Source organism: Seriola dumerili, unplaced genomic scaffold, assembly GCF_002260705.1.
Source record: "Seriola dumerili isolate Sdu_G_001 unplaced genomic scaffold, Sdu_1.0 BDQW01000110.1, whole genome shotgun sequence".
In the NCBI taxonomy this organism is placed as follows: Eukaryota; Metazoa; Chordata; class Actinopteri; order Carangiformes; family Carangidae; genus Seriola; species Seriola dumerili.
The window spans coordinates 1,175,771-1,198,665 of NW_019174365.1; the positions used below are offsets into that span (position 1 = coordinate 1,175,771).

Here is a 22,895-nt window from a genome sequence, read left to right on the forward strand (position 1 = left end):
CTGTTTCCTGATACGCCTTCTCTCACTACAAAGTGTTACAAATTCACTATCTCTTTATTTTGCAGCATAAGCTTTTTTAAGAACCATTTTGTGAGAAATGGGTTCTACATTATGCAAGGGTATATAGCTATTCCCTTTTCCTGAGGAGTAGAGGATGACAAATTGGAAGAACAGGCTTGAAGAGACCAGGGAAGAGAGTGCACCAGTCTTATTAGGGTCAAAGGTCATCCCACAGGAGACGAGCTTCATACCCTCTCCTTCTCCTCTGTCCTTTGTCCTAGTCACCAGGAATGAGAGGAGATGAGGAGAAAAGGGAAGGAATAAAGGAATGCAAGCGGATGATGTAAGGGAGGATGGTGTGATGGATGGTAGGGCTCCTTGCTCTCAGTATGTGTGTGTGTGTGCGCACGTAGTTCGTGCACACTCAAGTTTGTGCGTACGTCTCTCCGCTGTTGGCCGGTGTGTGCCGTGGAGAGTGTGATGCATTGATGAACGAGGAGCATCCTTTGCCGTTTCAGCAGTGGAAGAGCTTAAAGCATCCGGGCCCCAGGGACGGGCCATGTCACAGTCTTCCATCCTAGTGACTTATGGACCTGCCATGACAAACACCTAAATGCTGCTGTTGTGGGGTCGTGCGTACGTGTGTGGGGGTGGGGAGGTGGGGGTGGGGGTGGGGGAGGCTGTTGGGATGTAATAGTCCACGTGATGACAGAAACCAGACTCCCTGGAAGGATCGCACTCCTGTGTTTTAGAAACCGAAACCACTAAGTGCTACTAAGTTTCCAAATGAACACTGTAAAGCTTGTAGAATAATTTGCGAAATAATTCTGATGTATGAAAGCCTGCACAGGGGAGGAAATTAATGGAGAATAATGTGAAGTCATCTCGCAAATATTTAAAATTGTTTTCTCATCATTTCTCTCAAGCTCAGGTGTGTGTGTGTGTGTGTGTGTTTTTGTCTTTCTCCCTCTGCATCTCCCTTTTTCATTCTCTCCCTCTTTCTGTTTAGGATTTAGCCTGCAGGAATAAATGGAATAGGTTGTGATAAATCAGTTTAAAGCACACGGTGCAAAAAAAGGCTGGTTGTTTTTTATACAGTGCTGCCTTGGTTTCCTGATTTTGGCTCCATAGCTACTCAGTAAGGTTCTTTTGCTTTATTATACGTAAGAAGAGACATTACCTTTGCATGAATTGTATTTTTGTCTGCTATGAAATTCTACCTCTTATCAAATATGCTTTGGAGGGGAACAAAGTGGGGGAAAAAAAACATTATTTTCAGGTGTTTCATGCATGATAAATGTTGCTGTCTTGATGCTCTATATCAAATACTGTCAATGTTTTGTTTTTTTTTCTTGGCAACAGATAAATTCACACTGTGAGAATAAAGAGAGTATTGATGATTCTCAGTCAGGTAAAAGAAAAAAAAGTATTTGCCACTTCAGTGCTCAAGGCATAGCCCTGTTCTGGGGATTGCACCAGTAATGGCACTATTAGACTTAATTTACTGCCCAAACTAATAACCTGAAATGGAGAGTGTGATGAGAATATCACATACATGCACGCACGCACACACAGACACACACACACACGCACACACAGTGAAATACGAAGTACATGCATGCACATTGACACTCAGTGCTGTGCCCTCAATCAGCTCCAATGCAATAAAATCAGTCATCTGTTTCTCACACACACACTTTTCCTTGTCATTCTCACAGCCTTGCTTACACCACCTCTTTCTCACTCGTCTGCCATCTTCTTCATTTCTTGTTTTTTTCTTTTATTGTTTGTTTTTTTTTTTCTTCTAACCAAAAATAGACCTTCTCACAGCGGACATTTTGACTTGTGGGAAAAGCACAGGTGTAACTAATAACATTAATGATGGCTCGGTTCCATATAGGCATGCCAGTAATCCATGCCAGTGAGCCAGCATGTACAATATCAGGGCCCTGGCACCGGCACATCTCAATGGAATGCAGCCAGTGTTAATGTTGTTAGTTACATGTGTGTTTGACAAGTTAAAATGTCTGGCTGTGAGGAAGTGCTCCACATCTATACCTCACAAATATTACTTGGACTCAAACTTTTCTGACCCCAGAGTTACATTCATCTAGCCTTGCATGGTCTCAACTGCAGGGGTGAAGCTTTTACCTGGATGCCACCAGGGCCCCGTGTGGCCACGCTGCAGCACTGAAGCCTAAGTCCCGCTGGCTGCTATGCTGATCAGTCCTTGTGTATATGCTAATCTGGTAGTGATGGAAGGGAAGCTGTAATAAGGTGGCCTTGGCTGGTCAAAATGAAGGCTGTGGCACAGTGGAGCCTAAAAGTGACAAGTCAGTTTGTCATCGGATTAGGCCAGAAGGAGAGAACCCAAGTACTAACCAGCTACTTTAAAGGGTAAATCAGCAGTGAGTCATTTAGGGCAGAATCCTTGATGTCTGAGCAGGTGTTCTGCCTTCAGCAGATGATGGAAAACACCTGCTGTGAAATCACTGATTGGGTTGTAGCTAGAAGTGCAACATGCAGCTGCAGTCTTCTGCCCTGTGAAAGTGAGACATTGCTGATTTTCCCCTTTTAGAACCTCTTTAAAAAAGTAGGGAAGTATTGTGGGTGACAGCGAGGATTTGGCTGATATGTTTTGCTGTTGGCCAGCAATGCTGATACTGACTGTTTGAACTGAAGCGACTTGGGCTCGTATATTTTTAGTCTGGCTGGCTGTTGGTTAAAAATCCCTTTGAAACATGCACGGTTGAGATTATGTTAGCCACTGAGAACAGTTCTGACAATCAGAAATTAATTTAAAAGAAAAAAATTAATTAATAAATGATTTTTTGATGATAATTTAATAAAGGTCCATTACCTACACACACAAACACACATTTTAATATTTCATTTACGTTCTCTTTTTTCATTAACTAGCCAAATATAAACACTCTGCAAAGCAAACCGTTTTATTATTATATCATTTTATATTCTGTCAGTCAAGGGTGCTGTCTCCAATATGGGCATTGGCATTATGTATTGGTGAGACAGGAGTACATTGCCTTTGTTTTGATCTCCGTCATCTGCAGACCTCTTACCGCCCCTATCGATGGGCACAGACTGCCAAATAAAAGCCTACTCTGTCTCACAGCTTCACGGCTAAGGTTACCTTTGTGAGGAGTACACACACACACACACACACACACACACACACACGTTCGAAATCAAGCTCTTAGAGGTCATGTTTGTTTTCTGACTGGACACAAACTGTTTGCAGTCTATTTATTTACCAGCCAGTTAATTCCACAGCTCAAGCTCGGGAATGCTCTGTTGGATAAAATGACTGATCCGTCCGTCCGACCTTGCTGTAAGGAGGCTTTAGCTTACTGGGCTAGAAAGAGCAAAAGATGAAAACAAACAATATAATTTGTTTTGGTTTTTTTAGGCTTTAAATTAACTCTTCACACTAGTGACTTTGTGTGAGTCATGAAAACTAAAAGCTAAAAAAGCATTATATTTTCTTAGGAAAAACATGTCATTTAGTCTTGTGCTTATTACTTATTCTTATTTAACCTTTTTTATCTTAATATAAATGAAAAATATTTTCCAAACTGATAGGGCTTGTTCATGTTGAGAACAAACATTTTGCTGTCCAGCCAAAAAATAAGCAGGTTTCCTTTGAAATATTATAATCTCCTGTAATACATTATGAAACTGGAGACATTGGATAGTGTAGAAGTATACATCGAGTGTGATGGTGAGGTGCCAGTGAGCTGTGTCGCTGTATAGGAGCCATTCTGTCCTCTCTGGAGTTCAGTCCAGTTCCTGTGGAGAGACTGAGTTTCATCCAAAGTCCAGCACATGGTCTGGCCAGCTCCCTCACCGTGTGGGAGTGTGTGACTGGGTGACTGGGACTGTAAGCTGGATGACAGGGTGCACGTCTGTGTGTGTTTGTGTGTGCGTGTACGTACGTGTGTGTGTGTGTGTGTGCGTGCATGAAATGCATGTTTTCTCATGGCAGTTTCCTTCATACTCTGAGGATTTATTGTTTGAGATGCAGCAGGAACAAAACCAACACACACCTATATAGGATTGTAGCCAGTGTTCTGCAGGGTTGGCCATACTACTGCATGTCATCAATGAAAACACAAGCTGCAGTCACTGGAATATAACATCTGAAGCAAGAGGTTCAGGAACGGGAGACTGGCTGAACTTCCTTTGAACTTGATTTGCATAATAACACACAATTAGACAAGGCTCTGTCAATACTGAGCACACTTATTAGCATGCAAGTGCATGGTTCGATAAGCAGTGATGGTCAACATGGCATCCATAAGTGAATGAGTGAATGCAGGGTTTTTTTTCTGAAGCACTTTAGGAAAGTAAAATAGAAGTCTATTTCAGTAAATATACAGTGTATACAGTAAAAGTGTATTTCTGAAGTAAGTCATTGCTTGGGTCCGAAATGTTGTTGTGAGCAGATGGCTGTGTGTGTGTGTGTGTGTGTGTGTGTGTGTGTGTGTGTGTGTGTGTGTGTGTGTGTGTGTGTGTGTGTGTGTGTGTGTGTGAGAGAGTGTGTGAGTGTGAGTGATTATGTATCACCAGACTCTTTCTGGCTCTTATCAGGACTAACATGACGCAGCGCCACAGACTAAACCACAAACTGCATCATTAACGGTCCTCTCCTTTCTCTTCTCTCTCTCTCTCTCTCGCTCCAGCTCTACCCAGCTACACTTGTGGCAATCCTGGACAGCTACTCAATGGCCACCAGCAGGGGTCCACGTTCAACATCGGGGACAAAATCCGCTACAGCTGCAGCCCAGGCTACGTGCTGGAGGGTCACACCACCCTATCCTGCCTTGCCACTTCAGCGGGTACTGCTGCCTGGGATTTCCCCCTGCCCTACTGCAGAGGTATGTAGGAGGGACAGTGGACAGCTGTCTATCATAACAGGTCTTTAGGCTTAATCTTGAAGTACTTCCACAAAGTATACATTTTAATTGCATCTAATTTAAATGGCTTTGAATGAAAGTTTTATGACCCCCACAGCCAACAGCTAGCTCGGACATTCAGATTTAGTTTGATAAATATTCGAAAAACTTCATTGAGAATTTATTTTACCATCAACTGTAAAGGTGGATGATAAAATCACAAGTCTGGGTAATACAAACCGACAGCAGTATGGTTGGTACAAGTGTCTGAAAGTATGCATAAAAGTCTCTCCATCATTTAAATGTGTTCACGTTATTTTATCCACAAAAAAGCTAAGAAAACCATAAAAATCTTTAATGTAGATGACAACATTGAACTTGCTTTTGAAATGAAGACCAATCAACCTTTTATTCACCAGTTGATAAACCCCATCCTCCAGCCCACACACACTCACCTATATTTACACAGGCCTTCATATGACCTGAAAAGCTTTTCTGTGGTTATACTGATTTCTTATTTACCATGACAGGACCTCATGTGTTCTCTCTCAGTCAGGTGCTTGTGCCAGTTGTCCTTCCCTCACTGTTAGCAAGCACCCCTGCGGCAGCGACACCTGCCAGTGTGTGTTGTCTGACCCAACATGACACAGTTCTTGAAAATAGTTCACTGTCGGCAAAGCTGATGCCATTGTATATAATTTTACAGGATTTCACTTTAAATAAAAGTAAACTCTTACATCACTGAAACACATGCACATGCCATACACGTGTGAGTTTGCATGTCTGTGTGTGTCACTTTGCTGTCTTGTGTGTGTGTGTGTGTGTGTGTGTGTGTGTGTGTGTGTTTGTGCGCGTGCGTGTGTCCGTCCGTGTGGCCAATGGTTTGTGTCAGTGTGCCTGCTGAGCAGAGCGCTGAGACACTGTGCCATCTGCAACCAGGCTGGGAGTCAGGAAGCCCACATAGGAGCACACATGGCTGGGCACCACGCGCCAGCACATTCCCCACCCACCCACCCAATCACATGCTGACACATGCACATGCCTGCACTCTGCATCTAAATGTATTAAAAGTATTGTGCGTGCAATTTGTAATCTTTTCTTCGAAATTTCTCACATTTCATGTCACAAACATTCACGAAATCTGTCATCTCCCTTTTTTTTTTCTCCATAATCCACCAACAATTTGCTGTTCAGACCCAAACTCAGCTCTTTTTGCCTCCTCTTTGCCAACCTTTGCACCTTCGTGGAAGAAAAGAAAATTGCTCCAGCACTCGTGGATGTGATTATGCCACCTTTCCAGCAGAAATTACATGCTAACTGACAGTTTTCCCTGTGATAAATTGAAGTCTCCCTGTGCCACATAAAAGTCAACGTTAACACCTGAGTGCTGCTTCATAATGCATAAGTGTATTGTTAATGTCACTCCAATTACAGAGCCTGCCCATATGTGAAAGAGCAGAAGTCACGCTGTACTTTGGGAGCGGGGGGAGAACATTTTGGCACAGTCACCATTCTGGACTCAGGAGAGGGCAAGCGTGCCAGCACTGTCAAGCCATAGATAATAAGTAACCATTGATACTGATGGCATGGATAATCTTTTACATTTCCTGTCTAATCCTCATCAATTTGTTCTCTTACCCCATAATCTCAAAAACTACATCACATGTCATATGAGCACACTTAGAGATTTTACATCTCTTTTTCTGCCATACCGTCACTCTTTGCTCTGCAGAGAGAGAAAACAGTGATTTTGGCTGCTGCATATCTTTCTAGAAAAAGGCTTATTGCTGACAAGTTCTAAATGTCACTGCATATACCTACAGCATCGCGCACACACACATACACACACTGCTATTTATCTTTTGTGTGTGCACATGCTTTATTCCACCCATTACAATGGCAGGATTTTTAATGGTATTGTGTCAAATTTACTTGTCCCATTTAAAATTCCAAATATAGTTTTTTAGCTTTTGCTGTCTGCATGTTTGGTGTATATATAATAATATATACATATTTAATATATCCATTTTCTATGGATATTAGCTGTTAATGTTTTTATAGCTTGCAAGCATTGCCCATTATTCCTCATATCTTGGTTACCAGGAATCGAAGCGGCTCTTTACACTTTATGAGAAACCATGACATCCTAAGTGACAGGCTGAAAATATGTACTGTTCAACCGTGGGAAGCATCCTGACATCTACAATTGACTGAAGGAAAAATGTTTCTGCACATCTCACATATTGAGGAGGTCAACAGTTTTTTGGATTCATATTTTCCATGGTATAACCATTTTTTAGTTTTCCATTGTGGTCGAGCGCTTGCATTGGCCAGCAGCCGCCGCAAAATGTAGAGAGCGAAGGAGAGAGTGAAGGTGAAGGGGAGTTAGGAGAGAGTCAGATACTTCCCTTCAAGTGTGAAGAAACTGTCTTGTGTGGAATATCAATGCACTTCCTCATCTTTTCTTCTGTCTCCCTTCTACTTCCTGTCACTCCCACTGCAACAATCACCTGTCACCCCTCTCGCCATCTCTCTCTTTCTTCATTGTCCACCCTCCCTCTGCACTTTTCTCTCGCCCATCCTCGCTTGTCACCTGTCATCCTCTTCATCCCTTTCTTCTCGCTCTTCTGTCGTGGTTTCCCTCCTATTCAAGTTCACACCTCACAGGTTTCCGCTCGTCCGTACACTCCCTTGCCCTCCCTCTGGGGGGTTGCCGTGGTGACAGGTAGGATGGATGATAGACAGGGCCTGGCACCTCTGAGTTCCTCCTCCCCTCTTTGAAACACCCCACACCACACAGCTAGCTGGCCGCCCACTAATGAATCCCACACACACACACACACACACACACACACAAATTCAAAAGCAATAATAGTGTGGAACTATCATTCAAAACTTTTGATGTGTTAATTACAGCACATACTGTAGTTATCAAGTCTCTATTTTCTCAAATTACACACAGGACTTGCAGTCCAGATATCACGTAACAGTGTATTGTAGAAAGCTTTAATGAACATATCAGAAACTGGGCAGGAGAATTATCTTGGCAAGACATTAAATACATACTTTATTATTTAATGGTCTCCTTAAAGCAATCTTGAGGAGGGAAGAGTTGCTTTGATTAACACAAATCTGAATTAATCAGAATTTAATCACTTCCCCACACGTTGCATTAGGTTGCATCACACATCCTACACTGCTCCCCGCTGACTGTAAAACCACTGTGGGGCATTTTGAAATCCTATGACTGCCGTCTCTCTGGCCTATGGCAAAAATTTCAGACAAAGGAACAATATGCTGTAACTCGCTGCACATCGTCATGCCCCTGAATTTGCGCTTTGGCTCATGGCAGGAAGATCATTTGTGGCCAGGAAAAAAACAACCAAGTAAATAATAAATAGATTTTAGGGAAAGGCTAAAAGGCACACACAAAACTTCACCCCACAAAGTTTCCACTATGTAAAGCTTATGTGACACAGTTTGGAAGACTTTTCCTTGTTGAATCATTATGTCTGTGTCTTCATTGTTGTCAATCATGAAAATCTCTGTCCTCACAGTATTTTCTCACAGGGGCTTAGCAGGTTTATAATGTAGCTTAAGCGTCTGCCCATTTAAGTTTACACATTTAAATAATGGTTTTAAGTGGAAGTTGTTTAAAATTACATAGTGTCATGACATACTATGTTTGCGTTTTTACAACATTGGAAGGTCGAGTTCAATCTTGTGTGCACAGAGTAAGCGTGTCACTTTAAGATTGCATTGTATTATGGTTCTTTTGCAGCACTCTCCTCTCTAAAGGTGTGTACTGTGTATTGCAGTTAGCCGGTCTCAAAAGCTATGCACTCCATGCACTCAGTTTAAATGGAGTTTCCTGCTGGCTTGTGTTATGTCTTTCTTGCTTGATATATATTCCTAACACGTGGAAAGCACCTCCTGGTATCTTTATCACAGAAATGGATCAGACAACAGCCAAGGACAAGTGTAAGAATCAGTCCAAAAGACAGACAGTGAAAAACTTTGTGTAGTCCTAAAACTGACAGCTCCTTAGAGCCTGACAGGCGAGTGTATGAGTGCAAGAACAGTCTTCAAAAAGTTTTCTCCAGAGCAGCTGTTGCAGAAGGAGTGTTCGCATAATCAATGCTGTCTTGTGCCAATATGGTGCATAGTTTGAAAAAGCTTACAATGGCCACTCAGATTTTACTACTTCATGGGTCAAACTTGACCCTTACCTGCATTGAAGCTGCAGTTTCTGTTTATTAGCCTTTTTACTACCTTCGCTCTCATGCTGTTTTTATTTGTCTGTACATCTTCATTTATCTCCACCACAGGTTCTATTATTGCATTTGTCTATATTTCCCTCTTTTATTAAGCCATTTTCTCATCTGTATTCCCTGCAGCTGACGATGGGTGTGGCGGCACACTGAGAGGCCAGAGTGGGGTGATCACCACTCCCAATTACCCTACTGAGTACAACAACAATGCTGACTGCACCTGGACTGTGCTGGCCGAGCCAGGAGACACCATTGCCCTTGTTTTCTCTGACTTTCAGCTGGAGGACGACTATGACCTTCTGGAGGTCAGCGGCACTGAGGGTTCTTCACAGTGGTGAGTAGTCAGCCTGCAGCATTTTGCCTGGGGAGTGAGCTGAGCTGGGGACAGCAAAGGAAGGGGAGTCCACTGGTTGCTCCACATGCCCACAGGCACTTTTTCAGTTGAAGGAATGAGCTAGTTGAAGTATGGTTGAAAGTGGATGGGTGTTGGGTAGGTCCATTGCAACTTAGGGTGACAGGGTCAGGATCATAGCTGAGATGCAGAGGGACAAGAACCAATTGAATATAGATGCAACTGGTAGTATCTCTTAAAATGAAAATCAAGTATTTGATATGCAGTTCAGAGCCTTTTCCCCATTAGGGTGTATCATGTTGTCTGTGGTTTTAAGGTTTAATGGGAACACTCAATCGTGGTCATTCACTCGTTCTCTTACTCAGCCTCACACAAACACACATGCTCAGCTCTAATGATGAAGAGGTAGGATATCCTGGCGTCAGTGTGGGTCTCTCACCATCTGTGGCAGCTCCTCCTCTCACTGACAACTCTCTCAGCTCAGGAAGTAATTAGTGAGCTCGATTACCACCGCCAGCCGTATAGTGTCGTTTTACCCACACTCACATGTACTCACACATATACACCCAAACACACACACACACACACACACACACACACACACACACACACATACAGTAAAGCCCATATGGGCAGAAATGGACATGTGCACATAAGTATTCACACTATCAGCCACACTCCCATATATTTGTGCTGGCACTCTTAAGAACTTGCACAAACAGATGTACTCTTTCACACTCCCTCTGCCACAGTGACACCACACATCTTAACACACAAGGCTAATATCAGCATGAAAAATATACATGGGTTTTAATACAAATAGATGGATGCACCTGTTATGCACCAGGAAAGAATCCAGCTTACTCTCTTTGTCTCGGATGAAATGTAAAGATGCAGGTTTAGTTTCAGGATCATGTGGGAGATTGGCAGCTCGGATAAACAAGAGAAGACAGAGGAGACTTTGAAGTTGCAGCCACAGGCGGTTGGCTCGAAGGGACAAGGGGTAGCACTGGCTGAGCTATTAAACACTTGAAATACACAGAGATACAGAGGGAAAGACAGAGGGATAGAGGACTGTTGATACAGCAGACAGGTTCAGAAAGAATATGTGAGGAGTCATCTTAGAATGAGATGGCCCCTAGAAACTTGTGTCACTTTCACTCATTCACTCAGTAATTAAGCAATAACACTTCCCATGAAGAACTTGATTGACTGTGAGTGGTCTTAAAACTGAGAACTGTGCCTTGTAGTCTGATATTAAAGTCTCTTTGAATCTCTGCTTTCGCCAACTGAGAGTTCATCGCTTCCCAGAATCCCACAGACAGCAGCCTGACTATGCTTCTTATGCACATTTTACGATGTCATCATCTCCTTGTCCCAGGCTTTGATTTGCTCTTTTTTGTCGTGTGGGGTGCCCAAATCTCTACTGAGTCTGTCATCTTTGTGGTGATTGTTGCCGGGGGCGCCTATGGTGGTGCACCTGCGGCATGGCGGCACTGTCTTAAAGAGCAAGGGAAAAGAAAGTGACTAGAAAGAAAGGAGAAGGGCTATTGGCAAGCAATGCAGAGTGCAAGTCACAGTTGATCATGCACATTGCAAGGAAAAGGCAGCACAGGGGACAGAGGACAAGGCGCAGACATGCTGGCTTGCCTCTATTGTTTCTTTTTTTTTTTTTTCTAGTCATGCTGGCTTAGGTTTTACCCACCGAGCGTCGACTTCAAAAGTGTTCGCTGACTTGTCCCAAAACATAAAAACTCACCAGCCTATTTTCACCACAATAACTTTATCTCTAAGGTGTCTAAGGAGCTGCTGATCTATAATTTTAGAGTGAGCAGGGAGCAGTAGGTGGGACAAACGGAGGGTGACAGGGTCAAACAGTGAGAATGAGCAGACACCACAGGAGAGAAGCGAAGAGGAGGGCAGGACCTTTGGAGGCGACGATGGACGTGGAAGTAGAGAACTAGATGGATGGGTGGAGGGATTACGACTTTCCAGCTGGTGGCTAATTAGAGAGGTCAGGTGGAGCGCTATGATGGTGCTGACCTCAAGCACACATCCTCTCAGTGAAAGGCTCAGTGGGCCCTCTGCTCTGTGGGGCTAGCACTCTCTCCTTCTCTCACCATATAATTGGACTGGTCTGCGATTTGATCACACTGGTTTATGCAGGGGTACGTTACAGTTCAGGTTAAAGTGCGTCTCCATTTCAGGTGTGCTATTAGCTGTGAATTTTGGTTTATAACTCAACTTAGGATCAAGGCATTTTCTCATTAAGCTGATTGGACAATGAAGTATAATACATTGCTTCCTATCAGAAAAGGTATATACCTGGCTTGATTCTTATCTTCTATCATTTCTTATCTGTAAGTTGGAAGACAGAAACTGATTATATCCTTGTGGTCTGACCAAACAGCAAGGATGAAAGTGTTTGAGTGCTTTTATGATTTCACAGTTATTGAGTGTGTATAGAGTTGGCATCCCACCATCTGATGACTGGTTACTTAATTCAATCTGTAGTCGAGTTCTAGAACTAGTATTGATTGATACCTGACAGACAGGTCAAAACCATGCTTCCCTGATCGTACAGCTCAGACCAAAGCAGATCACGTTTGCCTTCTCTGTCCTCTTGTTGTGTGTGTGTGTGTGTGTGTGTGTGTGTGTGTGCGCGTGCCTGGGTCTGTACTTTTGAGTAGAAGAAAATGAACCACAATCAACCATCAATCACCATCAAGAACATCACCCCTTTGAATGTGTGAATCCGATCTTGCTCACTTGCACTCTTGTTTACAATAGCATCCAGTGATTTGATTGGCGGCACTGCAGAGTTAGCATTCTGAAAAGGCAGCAGGAAAAGACGGTCTTGAAGACTTGACTCCAGGAGCTGAAATGTGCATGCGGATTGAATGTGGCAGCGGGATGGGTCGGTAAAAAAACGGCAACTGAATTCCACCTCCTCTCGGCATTACCCTGACAGGACTGCTTCAGTGTTGCCTGCCCAGGGGAACGCATTACTCTGCCATTACACTGTTTGCATCCACATTGATTTTCCTCCCCATCACCATCCACTTTGAGGCAATGTAAATAACGCCTGACGCTCACCAACTGCCAGATGCTCATTCTCCTGCTTGCTTCTAAGTGGAACTCACAGCTATTTGACTTGTAATGTTTTTTGGCATGCAATTGTTTTGCAAAGCACCATAATACATTTTCATCTACCAGCAGTGCTCCCTTGAGATGTTGAAAGCAAGTCCCGCAGCACCTTAGATACTGTAAATAGAGAGTATAAAGTGCCGGAATCTGGAGTTGAAAGCACTCTGAATATTGGCTGTACTCCTTTGGTTCAACAAAAAAACGTCTTTCACTTGAAAAAAATTGCTGCATCACAGCTCAGTAATCCCACCATTTTACACAAAGTGTTTCCAAACAAAACTTGTGTCTTCGCTAACTTTTGCAAACTCCCATGAGGGTTTTCTTGTCTTCTTTTTTTTTTTCCATGCATCCATCGCTGACAACACAAAGCTCCCTGGGTAAATGCAACTTATTCCTTCCTGTTTGGAGATCTGAGAGCCCAATGAGTTTTGATCCCTGTAGGTAGCCTCCCATCCTTTCTCCTCTCTCTTTTAACCCTTATACCCCGTGGAATTGAGACACTGACATTTCATGAAACATATAGATTATCCCTGCAGTGTTGATATGTGTCAACTTGTCCCAGCTCGAGGAGGGAGCATGTCCATGTGTGTGTGTGAGAGAGTGTAACAGAAAGAGATAAAGAGTTGTTGGAGCGGAGTACAGAACACTGGATATATATTGATTGGCTGTTAGGTTGACTCACCTGAGAGTGAGTGAACAGCTTTTTAAGACCAGGGGCTGTTTTCTCTGGCTTCCGAGGGGAGTTACAGCAATATGAGTATGTTTCATTTTTGTGGAGATAAATGCCTCAACTTTTGTTTTTGTGTTTTCAAAGAGATTGGTAAAGTTTTTTTCATGCTGGCCTCATGAGATTTTGAGTTTGGGTTTACTGCAGCTCAAATTCAGTCAGAATTTACCTTACATGATCCATTTCTAGGTTTGTGTGCAGGTGTACGTATTCATACAGCCATGACAGTGTGTATATTTACACCTGTGTGTAAATGTGTTTGTGCGCTTGCCAGCTGCTGTGGGGGTGACACTCGTCCCATACTCTCTCCCAGCGGGACTCTGCAGCAAGCTATTGGCCGCCAGTCATGTGCTTTCCTTTAAAGTATTTCCTGTAATAAAACAGTCAGAGTGAGTGATTGTGCAACATATCCTCTGACCATTGTTTTGCTGGCAGATGAAGAATAGGTGTTTGCCCACCTGTGATCCTCTGCGGGTCCCCTGCTTGGAAACATAATTTAGTGTATGTTCAGGCACTAAGGCAGTTATTTTCGGCGTATGAATACACAGTATTGGCAGCGTATGCAGGGGCACTTTGCATCGATGTGTTTTTAAATGGATACTGTGTGATAGTCGAGTGGGCGTATATTCTCGGTCTGAATGTTGAATACGTTTTTTTTTCTATCCATTTCTTCTGCTGTGGCCTGTTTCTCACAACACAGTCTGGTAGGAAGCGTTTAGCTTTGGAGCTTTACCGGTAATTCACTGCAACATCACTAGTCTGGTCACGTCTAGGAGGGGCTGACGCTGTGCGATTCTCTCCTTCTCGCTGTCTTTCTCTATCTCTCTGAGTCAGTCTCTCTCTCTGTCTCTCTCTCTTTCTCTGTCTCTCTCTCTCCTCCTCTCCCCCCCTCCCTCCCCCTGCTCTGTGGGTTTCTAAAAATCATCTCAGTGCATAGTTTGGGCTGATTGTCTAATGAAAGTCTATAGTCTTTCATTATACATTCTGTAGCCATTTACTATAAGTGGTGCTCTCATCATAAAACCCACATACAAATCATCCAAAAACAGAAGTAAACCATGGAGAATGAATAGTGTTTGCATTAAGTTCAGTAAAGTTTTCCAGATTCCAGAGTTTTCGATGCAGCCCAAGGCATTCGTGTGGTGCATGTCAGAAGATTTGTTTTTGATTTGTGCATTCACAAACACCGGTTACTGTTGACTCATGTGCTCCCTTAACGTTGCATGTCTGTTGCAATGGGGACGATGTGCATATCCAAAAGCCCACAACTACACTTCTCTAAACTTAACAACGGAGAGAGCTCATGCGGAGATAAACTTTGGTTAAGATGGAAATGTTTCACGGCTGATGTGAGGGATGGTAATGAAGCCCTGACGCACGTCAAGGATCATCACGTCAAAGACGACAACAAAAAAAGGAAGAAAAAAAAAAAAAGGGCCCCCAGATCGTGCTGTGAGGGGGTTATATATACCAGCCACATCGATCACATGCTCGTATCTAGCTGCATCTAGGTCCCTGTCTGATTCTCTCTGTCTTACACAGTCTTCCTTTCATTTTCTTTCCTCCACAGACTCCCTATCTACTTCTTTCACTGTTCTCAACTGTGCAGATCCTACAGCTCTTGGTCAGGTCCCTAAAAGGTGAATTGTTCAGACACCACAATTCCTTTTTTTTAATCATAATAGGCAATTTACAGATTGAAGATGTGGATGACATTTAAACACGCTAAATTTTTGTTGTTTTTAATTTTCAAATTGGGCATACAATAGAGCTTTTTCCCAACATTGTAGATTTGCACCTGTGTCCTCTAAAATAGAAGACAGTGATTCTTTGTTTTATTCCTCTAAATCTATAGGTTTAGTGATAAATGTATGGTGGTATTGCTGACACATTGTTTGTTCAGGAAAGAATCCGTGGATGATTCACCTGAAAAGAGCTTTTGAATTGTCTGCAAGTTTTAATTTCAGTAGTTCATAATGTCAGCTCTGCTGTCTTCTTGAATGTTTTTTTTTTCCATTCTTCACTTCTTTTTCCTGCAGTGTCAGCTTTATACTTCTCAAACCATAGTTTGGCTTATCGGCCTGTGCTCAACCAGTGGATCAATAGCTGTCGTTGCCAGTCTCTCCACCATGGCCTCCTCAAAGTATGTTTGTCTGAGTCAGGATTTATTAACAACAGCACTTGGTTGAGGACTCAATCTGCAACCTGCCATCGATCAAAACTGCAGTCATGATGAACTTTGCGCCACCCGCCAAGAAATACTCCAGCGGAACATTATCTCCAACACCTGGTGCCACGCTGCAGATTGGCCAACCGCTGCACTCCACACTTTGTTACTCACTCTGTCACATTGCTCAGGCTAAGAGCTGGAGAGGAAAGGGATTTGAAGTGCAGAGAGCAAGGTTAGCAAAAATGGGCCAAACCTCTATCAACCTTCAAGGCTTGTCTGTGTGTTTTTTTTTCTCTCTCAAGGTGAGGCCTATTTCAGTTACATTGTCAAAAATACACCACAGCAAATGAGGGAAGGCATTCTATTCTTGATGATTATACATCATTAATTGTCATTGATCATCTGTGTTATGTTGAGAAACAGCAGGTGCAGCAATTTACTAGGCAATATTTAGTCTAACCTATAAACCAGCTCCCATGAGAGGCAAGCAGCCTGGATAGCAATGTGACTGTGTAAGCATGTCTAGCCATGTGTTACCTCACCACCCCCCACCCTTCCCATCCCACTGAGACCAGAGAACACGCAGAGGTTAGAGGTAATGGGCCAGATCACTGTGCACTGACTGGGTGTCTCTTTAGTTGTGTTTACTAAGCACTGCACCACTGGGATCCAATCTGTCGCTTTTAACAGTCCCACAGATGCACTAATGGCTTATGATTTGTACACAGAGACATATTTGAAGATATGCACATCGGTGCCCTGGGCCTGCAAATGGATTGGAGGCTTTCTGGAGATGCACTATTTCACTTTGCAAAAAAAAGTGTGAACTTGTTATTAGTAAATAATGTCCATATCTCAGTAGCTTTACTGTAGTACATTTATGACAATTAGACACTATATTTGTGAATAATCCTCTTATCCAAGTGTTTCCACTGTTTTTCTCTTGATCTATAATCCCCCAAACTTTTAACTCTGTCCTTTAGGACATTGGAGAATCTTCATCTTTTCTTAATAGTGTCGTCTGTCTTCCTACTTATATTATTTGATTAATTATATTAAGAGATGAGTTGTGGAACTGTTGATACTGTAAGTACAAGGATCAACATAGTCAAAACAAAAATGAATCTCTTGTTCCCCTTTGTCTTTCATCATCTGTCACTTTTGTGAAAACAATCGTTTTACATTGATGTTTGTTCTGCAGCTTCCACTGATGCTTCATCCCACTGCTCACTTTGATCTCTTAATTCACTTCCTGGGTCAAGTGCTGCTAACCCAAAGAAGGATGCCTTGCTTCAGAGGTTTTTTGTTATGTTCTGATCAAAAGAGAAGAGTGGCTGTATGGAAATTGTTTTCGAGTGCCTTGCTTGGTCAACATCACCGTTTTCTGCCAGATTTTTGTGCCTTTAAGCTTCATGTGACTGTGAGGCACGTCATACCAGTCGATTAATCAATCACAGTAATTAGCCAAGATAGAGCAAAAGGAGGAGGGAGGGCTGAGAGGAGAGGCTTAGAAGGATAGGAACATATGAAATCAATCGGCCAAAAGCACAGTGCACTCAGTGGTCTGTTGTAGAGGACACTGGGTACGGCAATTAGATTGTAAAAGCAGGGCAGTGAGGACAAGTACACACAGCTCTTTAATGCCAAGTCACTGCATTACATCTGATTTTGTGTGTGTTTGTGTGTGTGTGTGTGTGTGTGTGTGTGTGTGTGTGTGTGTGTGTGTGTGTGTGTGTGTGTGTGTGTGTGCTCACTTGACAAGGTTCTCCTGCACTGAAAGAAAAATCCAACAGGTCCTTGAAAGTATTGAGTCTGAAACTCTGATTTTGAGTCCAGTGATGAAACCCCTTCAACTCAAAAACAGCAGTTAGTTCTTATTGGCTGGACCAGCCACAGGTCAGCACTACATCTGTGAATGTCTGTGATCACTGACTGAGTGACTGAGTGAGTGGGGAGTTGAGTGAGTGATTTACTTACACCATTGGTCAGGTGAGTGTTGGATTTTTCCCATTGGCCGTTGCTCTATCAAAATGACTTGGGGCAAACATTTTCCACTATGTCATCAGGGGGCACTTTTCAGCTGTCGTATTTACTCAAATAGTGACCCAGGCTTTTATTTACCTCAATGGCAGAAGGTAACAGGCCTTTATCTGAGGCACGCCTTCATTTCTAATTCCCTCAGTTTGATATGTATCAGCAGCAGCTCAGGTTGCATTGGTGAGGGTTGATTACAAATGTCAGCCCAGTATATTCCCAATGAATGAATGTCGCACACAGAGAGGGCTGGTTAAAACTTTATGGACTTTTTGACTGGCCCACCGATGTGGCGACCCAGCCAGTCCAGCTATGGAACAGTCTATAGTGCAACCATTAAAATCAGAAATGAACTCCTGACAATGGCCTGTTTAGTTTTAAGTTGACAGCATGTGTTTGTGCACTACTGGCCAAGTGGCGCTATCCATGGTGCTGAAAGGGGGATTTAATTCTGGCATGTTCAATTAGCATTTAACCTTGTGTTTCGTTATGTATGATCAAATCCCCATGTGTCTGCATGAGGAAAGGACAAGGCACATGGTCGGTCTGGGAAGCCGGTACCAGTGGTACCAGTGGTAGTCTCGTCTAGTCTTGTTTTGTTAGAAATGTTAGCTTTGAGCGACAGTCTATTATGGCATAGGTCTTCTTCACCCTAATTGTTTGAGACATGGATTACTAACATTTCAAATTTGCGAACCAGACAGCAATTGAAAAGATAATAATAATACAGCTCCATCATGATATAACAAACAATGAGAATTTAAATTACCTCTTACATTTATGTGTATGGTTATTTCAACACATCACTAGTTGTTGTTATGATAAAAATAAGTTATATAGACAAATACGAGACAAAATGACTTTTAAGGTGGATCTTTGTTTGCAGTGTGGCCATGCTGCAGTAACAGCAGAACATCTTGTCCCTGAGCATCCCCCGAGTGGACGGAGATGTCACTGTCTGATCTGGGTCACTGCTCAACCACAACACATCGCTATTCTCTGTCTCTGACCTCCCTTTTTCACAGAACAGCTTGCAAATATAACAACAAAGGGCACAAACACACCACATACGTCGCCTCTACTTTGAAAAACTGGCTGTCTTGACAGGTAATTTAACGTGACAACATCAGCCAAGGGTGTCAGATAATTCCCCTTCATTCCAATGCAAATCAGCTTGCTTTTGTTGAATCAAGCGCCATTGTGTTTGTACTAGTGGAGTGATCTGGTGTTTGCAGACATTGGAGCTTTTTTCTACTCAATCCATGAAACACTTAAAATCAGCAGATTCAGCCCAAACCTGCTAGAAAGAAAAAGTCTGATTTTAAAACTTAAAAAGTGTCAGCAGCTGTGTCATTCTGGACTCCTCGCGACATAGACAATTAGTGCAGCAGACACAGAGACTGAATCATTCTCACCTTTGAGGACACATCACTCACTAAGTGTGGGTCCTCCTCTACACACTTTGAAACTCATGATCATTCATAAAATATCCCGGAATTATAGGGTCACATTTGTGGCTGGTGATGAAAGAAGAACAGAGGGATCAAAAGAGGGGGAGGGAACCTGCAAGGTGAAATAAAGCAAGGACGTGCTCGCTGGTTTGGAGTGTAATATATCTTAATCTTCTTTGGAACAGCAGGACAGGTTGTGTGTGTGTATGTGTGTGTGCGTCTGTACAGTCAGTATGTGTCTGCTTCTCATCTGGTGCCACCATGAATGCGTTTGTGTATGTGAAGAGTGGCGGTGAAATACCCCTCCTCTTCCCATTCATCAGACAGAGGTTGTCTTTTTCGTGTGTGCTGACACTAGGCCAACCTGATTATATTTACAGAGGAACCTTTATGAACTCTGGTGAACGTGCCTTGACCGGCAATTACAGGCTGCAGAGCAGCGTGCTTCCATAAAAACTCTTCTCAACTGCATCAATAAACAAGGGGAGGCAAAGGAAGACAGACAATGTTGTCCCATAGCGTAAAAAGCCTTAGCTGCACTGTCCAACCTAGGGGATGTCAGTGACTTGATTTAAAACTTGTGTCAGCTAGTTTGCACTGTTGCCAAAATTTACAATGTTAATAACTGCATGTTGTATGTCTTGAAAGATTAATTAATCATTTTATTGTGCACAGACAAGGTAATAACTTGTACATTAATATGATGCATACAGGCTAAATTCTTGAGTCGATTCCACAAAATAATGAAGAAAAATGTGTGAATTTATGAAATTTTGATGAAAAATGTCAAAAACCGTAGTAACCAATAATAACTGCAAAATTTAATACATTACAGTACAAACAGTATTACATTATGCTTTAAGTATTTTTATTGCATTAAAGAAAGACTATTAAATTATGATTTTTATTGCATTTTTAGAACCCTGGTACAGGTCTTCCATTATGAGTTTCTGCACAGGTGTTAGTGAGCGAGGCTTCTTTTATCTTTGAATATCCAATTATACTCATTGCAGACAAGACTGTTGCTTCTTCAGGGGTTAAGTCAAAGCTAAAGTGATATAGTGGTTATGTTATCCATTAGACCCCCCACCCCCCCTCCTTCTGTAAGTGGGTTTTTGCTTGGTAGAGATTTTTGGAGAGTGCCAGAGAGGTGTCAGCATCATATTGATTCCTCAGCACTGCAATCTTTCTTAATCCCACTTTCCCCACTGACAGAATGAGACAGAAGCAAAGACAGAGAGACAGGAAAAGAAACTTTTATCTTGACAAAGCTTTAACATAATATGTCTGTGGTGACAGGACTTTGTAAGCAAACCAAAGAGCACTTTTAACAAATTATTGGTCGTCTTGTAATTGTAGTAATCTAAAATGTTAAAGGTTATTCTACTGTTGGTCTCACAGAGTTGCTAGGTTTTAGAATTTAAATGCAGAAAACACACAGACACACACACACAGACACACACACACATCCACCGAACGTGCAGCTCATTCTAGTGTGCCTTGGAGCACAGGCTATCAGTGTTACTCTCTGCTAACATGTACACCTCATACCCTTCTGAGATGTTGAGGCTGCTTGTTTGCCGCCCTTCCTGTTTTTTAATTAGATGGTCTGATTAGAGAACATTGACAATGGGGGGGGGGGGGCAAAGAGAAAAAAAAATTAAAATAGGGATAAATTAAAATAGGGATTAGTCTGGTCTGGGCTCATGTGGACAGAATTAACAGCTAGGACTGCCTGGCTCTATCACTTGCAGATCAGTGTTGCTAATATCACGGTGTTATTAGCTTCACTATCCTCCCCAACTGTGTGATAACGGAGGATTACGGAAGTGCTTGGGCCAGTGAACCAGGAAAAAAACAGTGTGATTTGTCTTAGCATGGCTAATTAGTGCGCTGTTTGCATGGATGAAATGGATCAGATGAAAGCTGTTCCTTTTACAGAGGGCCAGTTTCAGAGGCTATATTGTAGCTCAATACAAAAACACACACATAAACATGCCGAGTGTTGCTGTCTTGTACATATGCGTAAATAAACAAAAGCAAGCATTACATTAGATTGTTTACTTGGTCAGGATATAGCAGAGGAACAGAGTAGTCATGTCTGCAGGCCTGCCTCCAAACAATGAAATGTTCCCCTGTCTGTTTGCTCATACTGCTCTGTCATGTTAATTACTGCTTGCTGACGTGCCCTGGTCTAGGATACTGGCATAATAGAGTGCTTTGTTTGATCTATTGGTTTGCGCGGGTGCAGGTTGTAGCATGTACTGTATGTTTGACTTGCACTTTGGTGTCGGATGTTGGAGCTGGAGACCTCTCAACACATTGCTCCTTCTGATTTTATTTTCATTATAAACATTGATTAAATTAAATAAATTATTTGAAATTAAATGTGAATGTGTGGAGTAACAAGGAGGATATTTATAAAAGTAAATTGACCAGCATCTGTCTACTCATATATTCACCATAAATCTGCTGTGTTCTCAAGTTGAATTTTTGAACATTTGTTATCTCTGCATCATCTGAATGCAGTTAAAAATAGAAGATTCACTGTTTAATGAGCAAACCTTGATGCCGAAATTGGTTTATTAGCTGCAACAGATACACAGTGTATTGTATTTAGGGCAAGGATAACTCTGTGAAATATTATTGGCTGATTTTTTGTGTTGCTGTTGGGAAAATACTGGGTCAGCATAAATTCTTGGCGCTCTTGCATTACATCCATTGTATTCATAATTAGCCCCAGTAACGTCAGTGCAATTAGCTGCAGGCACCTTACTTAGGAGAAGAAACTTTTTGATCCTTTCACATGGAGAATTCTGAATGAAAATGAGGTCTAGCTTAAAGGTGTCTTCTCTGATAAAGCAAAAAAGTAGTATTTTATTTGAAGAATATGTTTCTGATACCCTTGACTCAGGGAGCTGTGTTTCTTTCTGTCTCTCTTTCCCCTTTTTGTTTGAGTTGCCTTTGCTTACACATTTGATCCTGTTAATAGAGCTTTAACTTTGAAGGGTATTTTTTATGGTTTGTGTCAGAGGGTGAAGAAAAGGCATATTTACCCCTTTTAATGAGCTATAAATAGCGGTCATCAGAGCAAGGCAGATAAATAGTATTGCTGAGGATTATCTGCCTTTTCTTTGGTGTGAAGCCATAGGGAGGGAATTGGAGGGTTGGTTATAGGCTACACTGAAGCTAATACATTTAGTGCTTTTCTAGCATCCTTACTTTTCTTTTTCATACAGCTCGCTGACCCAGTCTTTGTTTGGACGCTCCCTCTTCTAGTTCTTTTCTTCCCCAGTTCATTACAGCATATACCATTTTGATTGTAGTTTTAAAAAAAAAAAAAAACTTTTCTCTACCCGTCATAACACCACCTCCCCTCACAGCACACTCTTTCCCAGGATCCTTAATTGGCCTCCTGTAAACCATTCTATTGTATTTGTCTTCTAAAACTGGATAAATTGTGTCTTCCACAATACGTACCACCATAATGCTCTCACTGGTTCCTCAGATAATGTCCCCTTGTCTTTCATATAAAATATACAATTTTAACACATCTATAAAATATGTCATTTTATTTAGAAAATGTTGTAAATCTTGACGTGTAAAAGAAAAAATGCAGTGGAAACATGTTTTTCAAAATGACAGAAGGGTTGAATTATAAAATACGAGACATTTAAAGAGCTTGTAAATAAATATTCTGCAGTGTTCTTCTTTTCCTTCATTCATTCCATGTTTTTTCCTTTGCCCTGTGCCATGTTCTCGATTCCAACCCTTGGCCTGGTTGTGGCTCAGGAAGCCCCACAGCAGATTAGCTCAGGCTTTAGCTGTGT

General features: G+C 42.2%; 1 protein-coding gene across 1 annotated transcript in view; it reads left to right on the top strand.

The window, feature by feature from the left end:
* The window catches only part of csmd2 (CUB and Sushi multiple domains 2), a 232,232-nt gene that overhangs the window by 63,712 nt on the left and 145,625 nt on the right, over window positions 1–22,895 (top strand). Inside the window, exons 4-5 of the mRNA XM_022747188.1 lie at window positions 4,701–4,895; window positions 9,311–9,518. Of these exons, the coding sequence (XP_022602909.1) occupies window positions 4,701–4,895; window positions 9,311–9,518 (403 nt within the window). The remainder of the gene's footprint in view (window positions 1–4,700; window positions 4,896–9,310; window positions 9,519–22,895) is intronic.